The sequence below is a fragment of the Gracilinanus agilis genome, unplaced genomic scaffold, assembly GCF_016433145.1.
Source record: "Gracilinanus agilis isolate LMUSP501 unplaced genomic scaffold, AgileGrace unplaced_scaffold33685, whole genome shotgun sequence".
Lineage (NCBI taxonomy): Eukaryota > Metazoa > Chordata > Mammalia > Didelphimorphia > Didelphidae > Gracilinanus > Gracilinanus agilis.
In genome coordinates this window covers 1,886-6,307 of record NW_025366562.1, presented here as the reverse complement: position 1 = coordinate 6,307, position 4,422 = coordinate 1,886, and the positions used below count along the sequence as shown (strand labels likewise).

General features: G+C 61.5%; 1 protein-coding gene across 1 annotated transcript; it reads left to right on the top strand.

Annotated features, from left to right (window-relative positions):
- Window positions 1-1,413: 1,413 nt before the first annotated feature.
- NUMBL (NUMB like endocytic adaptor protein) lies at window positions 1,414-4,198 on the top strand (the record flags this gene model as incomplete). The annotated part of the gene is made up of 4 exons (XM_044683754.1): window positions 1,414-1,603; window positions 1,869-2,183; window positions 2,586-2,708; window positions 2,795-4,198. Coding segments are annotated over 4 exons (1,251 nt in total), but the record flags the coding sequence as incomplete, so codon positions are not given.
- Window positions 4,199-4,422: the final 224 nt, after the last annotated feature.

Sequence of the window (4,422 nt, the reverse complement as noted above, 5' to 3'; positions counted from 1 at the left end):
GAGCCTAGGGGGCCGCCGAGGTCCGAGCATTCAGGATTTAGAGGGGTGCTAGGGGTGTGCAAAGTCCCAAAGGGACCCAGATTCCAGACCTGTATTCTAAGCCTGCCTCTGGAATCTCAGTTTTCTCATCCATAAAATGGAGCTGGACTCAGTGGCTTCTACAATCTTTTCCTTCTCTGGATCTGGGCTCATATGGGGCGATATTTGAGTTGCTTTTTAAGGGATTCTGTCAGCCAAGGTTGGGAGTGCGGAGCGGGTAACATTCCTGGCAGGGCAGAGGGAACAGTGTGAGAGCCAAGATAGGAACACACAGTGCTCTTTTGGGGAGCAAAATTCTAGTTGGCCTGGAAGGGAGAGGGTATACAGGAGAGAGCAGTATGAAACAGGACTGGGAAAGAGCTAGCAGAAGGCCTGGAGTGCCCTGAACATCAACCCCACCAGCATGGCCGAGGCCCTGAGACACACCTGATCCAGATTAGTCCTTCCCAAAGCCCTAACTCTTCATTATCCAGATAAGGGAAACTGAGGCTGAAGAAGGGACTCACCCAAGGTTGCACAACTAAGTAGAAGAGCTAGAAGGAACCTTCATTTTACAGAAGAGAAAACTGAGGCCCTGGGGAGGGAAAAGGATTGGAGCAAGTTCCCAAAGGTAACAAACACTAGAGGTGGGGTTTGAACCCAGGTCCCCTGACCCCAGACTCTATTCACTCTCCTAAACTGATTCCTTGATTAGTTTCCCCCGCACCTTCCACCCAACCCCTTTCCATCACCATCCAAAAAAGAATCGATAGAAAGTCATCTCTTTCCCTTCCCAATATCCATTTCCCAAGTTCAATATGGCAGGAGATGGATGGACGGCAGTTGGCAGACTAGCCCAGATTCCAGACGCCACTCGAGTCAGCAGTGGGCAATGGCAGCCTACCATTCTTCTGGGAATAGAGGCTGTATTTGGAGAGGTTTGGCATTCAGTCCTGGGGGAGCCATTCGAGAGCCATCCAAGATGGCGCCCAGCCCTAAGCCCAGGCCGCCTGAGGATGGCTGGAAAGAACTTGGACTGTTTGTCTGGGAGAAGAGAAGGCTGGGGCCGGCCCCTGAGACCTCCGGGTTCAAATAACCCAGGGATTCTGGTGAAAGGGAGCCCAGACTGCTTGTGCCTGCTCTTGAAGGGAAGGAAGAGGTGGGCAGAGTTGGGCTTAGCTGAAGGACAAACTCGTGACCTGCAAAGGTGTCCCAGGATGGGACGGGCTGCCTCCCGGGAAAAGCTCCGGGGCTCTCCTTTGTGCTTACGCGTGGCTAGGTTGGGCCCAGCGGCCGATGGCCACAGAGGTTCCCAGTGGGCTCAGGGCACATCCCCGGGAGCCCTTGGCCTCGCCCTGAGCCTGGCTCTCTCCTGTTTTCTCTGGGCCCCTGCAGGGTGAGCGGCTGAGCCACGCCGTAGGGTGCGCCTTTGCCGCCTGCCTGGAGAGGAAGCAGAGGAGGGAGAAGGAGTGTGGGGTCACAGCTGCCTTTGATGCCAGCCGCACCAGCTTTGCCCGGGAGGGCTCCTTCCGCCTCACCGGGGGCAGCAGGCCCACAGAGCGCCAGCTCCCAGAGAAGAAGAAAGGTGGGTGGGCCGGGCTGGGGCATGAGCCAGGAATACCTGGGGGCACGGGGGGTGGCCTTCCTGGTGGGGGGGAGAGGCTGGATGGAGAGCTTCAGAGACTTTCAGCAGGAAGGAGAATCTGGGGGCCTTCCTGGCAAGGCAGCCCCAGAGCCCCACAGGCCAGGGTATGATGGGAGAGGAACGGGGGGGGGGGCGTGGGGGAGGCTCCCGGAGAGGGCGCAGGCTTTATGGTCACCCCTGCTCCTCCGCCTCATGCCCACTACAGCGGAGGCGGCCGCCGTGCCCGCCGTGCCTGCCCCAGGCCCTGCCCAGCCAGGGCATATGTCCCCGACTCCTGCGGCCACATCTCCAGGGGAGAAGGGAGAGGCAGGTGCGCCAGGGCCAGCTCCCCTGGGTCCCGCGGCGGCCGCCATCCCCCGGCGCCATGCGCCCCTCGAGCAGCTGGTGCGGCAGGGCTCCTTCCGGGGCTTTCCGGCCCTCAGTCAGAAGAACTCGCCCTTCAAAAGGCAGCTGTCGCTGAGGCTCAACGAGCTGCCCTCCACTCTCCAGCGGCGCACCGACTTCCAGGTGAAAGGCACAGGTGAGGAGAGGGGCGCGGGGCATCTGAGGCGGAAGGGAACGAGGGCATGGAGGCCGGGGCTAAGGGCCACGGGAGTGGGGAGCACCCAGACAGGCACGTGGGGGCGCACGGGGAGGCCCAGGGCACAAATGGGGACCGCTAAGAACAGAAAGCAGACGAGGGACCGGGATCTGGCGCTCCTGACTCTTTTCTAAGCCCCCCCTTTCACAAAGGAGGACACGGGGGCGCTTCTGGCTCCTGGGCACACGAGGCGCGTCCCCTTCTCGCTGCCCGCCCGCCCCGAGTCTCTGTCCCGCTTCTGCCCGTATCCGCAGCCGAGCGCAATGCCGGGCATCGAGAGGGGGATCCTCGCTGAAGGCCACAAGGAATAGTTGACTAACTCTGCCTGTCCCTCCCTCCCAGTCCTAGAGATGGAGCCCCCCGGGGCCGGCGACAGCGACGGCATCAACGCCCTGTGCACGCAGATCAGCTCGTCCTTTGCCAATGCAGGTGCCCCTCTGCCAGGGCCGCAGCCCTCCGCCGCAGGTAAAGCCGCAGGGGCCGAGGGGCAGAGCGGCGGCCTCCGACGCTTACCCCCACGTGCCCACCTGCCTTCTTCCCTCTCTCCCCAGGGGCCTCCACCTGGAATGAGCCAGGCCTGCCCACCCCGCCATCCGGGCACAAGAGGACGCCTTCAGAGGCGGAGAGGTGGTTGGAGGAGGTGGCCCAGGTAGCCAAGGCCCAGCAGCAGCAGCAGCAGCAGCAGCAGCAGCAGCAGCAGCAGCAGCAGGGGCTGCCCGGGCCCCGGGCACCTGCCGCACCTGCCTCCTTGCCGCCTGCTCTCCAGCCTTTCCCCGCTGCGCCTGCCCCCATGGCAGTTTTCCTGCCTGCCCCACACATGCAGCCTGCCTTTGTGCCCACCTACCCAGGCCTGGGCTACCAACCAGTGCCCCGGGTGCCCGTGGTAGGCATCACACCTTCCCAAATGGTTGCCAATGCTTTCTGCTCCGCTGCTGCCCCCTCGGCCACCCAGCTCCAGCCTGCGGCACTGGCTGGGAAGGCCACCCCCTGCCCCCCACCGCCACCCCCCCGGCCCAATGGGGCCCCCTGGCCGCCTGAACCGGGGCCGTCGCCAGCCCCAGAGGCGGACCCCTTTGAGGCTCAGTGGGCCGCCCTAGAAGGGAAGCCCCAGCCCGAGCGGCCATCAAACCCTTTTTCCGGAGACCTCCATAAGACCTTTGAGATTGAACTGTAGCCTGGGGGCCCAAGCCTACGGATGGGCACCCTTGTCTCCAGCCCGAGTGTCCCTGTACATCTCCCCCCTCCATCTGCCCAGCTCCATGCCCCTTGGCGCTGTGCCTCCCACCCCTAACCTTTCCTCTCCCTTCTCCCCACCTTTGTCCAAAGGGAAGAGTTCATATTCGGGTCGTGGGTGGCGAAGGGGGATGTAATTCAGGGATGGCCCCGAGTCACTGCCCCTTAGAACACAGAATTGGCCTAGCACTGCCCTAATCCCCCTCTCTTCTGGTGCCCTCAGGGGCGTGGGGGGCTGTGTCTCTCCTCCCCTTGCCCTCCCCACAAGTAAGAGTTCTTTCCTTCATCCTGCTCCCCTGGCCTGGGGGTGGAGGGGTGGTGCACGGGAGGGGAAGAGATGCTTGCTTCTGGGGTCCAGGCCTGAGCACAAGACAAGGGGCTCCCCCCCAGCCCACCCCACTGCCACTGCCAATGCCCAGGGGGCGTCCAGGCCTACCCCTCTTCTCTTGCCCAGGGCTGGGGGTGAGGGAGAGGGAGAGGTGAAGTGAATAGGGGGCCTGCACAGAGCTTGGGCAGGTTGGGGAAAGATGCTCAGTTACCTCACTTTTGTGCTCGCCACTGAGGGAAGAGGGGAGCAGGGAAGGGATGCCCGGCGGGCACAGGGGCTGCGCCCATCACCGCCTGGACTTTTCTATCTTTTATCTCCAGATTTTTTTTTTTTGTATCTAAACCTGCAGATTTGTATTATACAATGAGAGCCAATAAAGAAAGAATATAACGGAGCCTTGGGGGGTGGGGGGGTCCTGTCTGTGTGTGTGTCTGGGCTTGGGGAAAGGGGGTAGGCAGATGGAAATGCAAAGGGCAGGGCGCCAGGTTACCAGAACCCCAGGACCTTTCCTTGACAGGACAAGTTGGGAAGGTCTACTTAACAGTGCATGGCATGGTAGAAGAAAGCCATCAAAAAACAAGCATTTTCTAAGCATCTATTTACTGTGTGCCTGCCTTA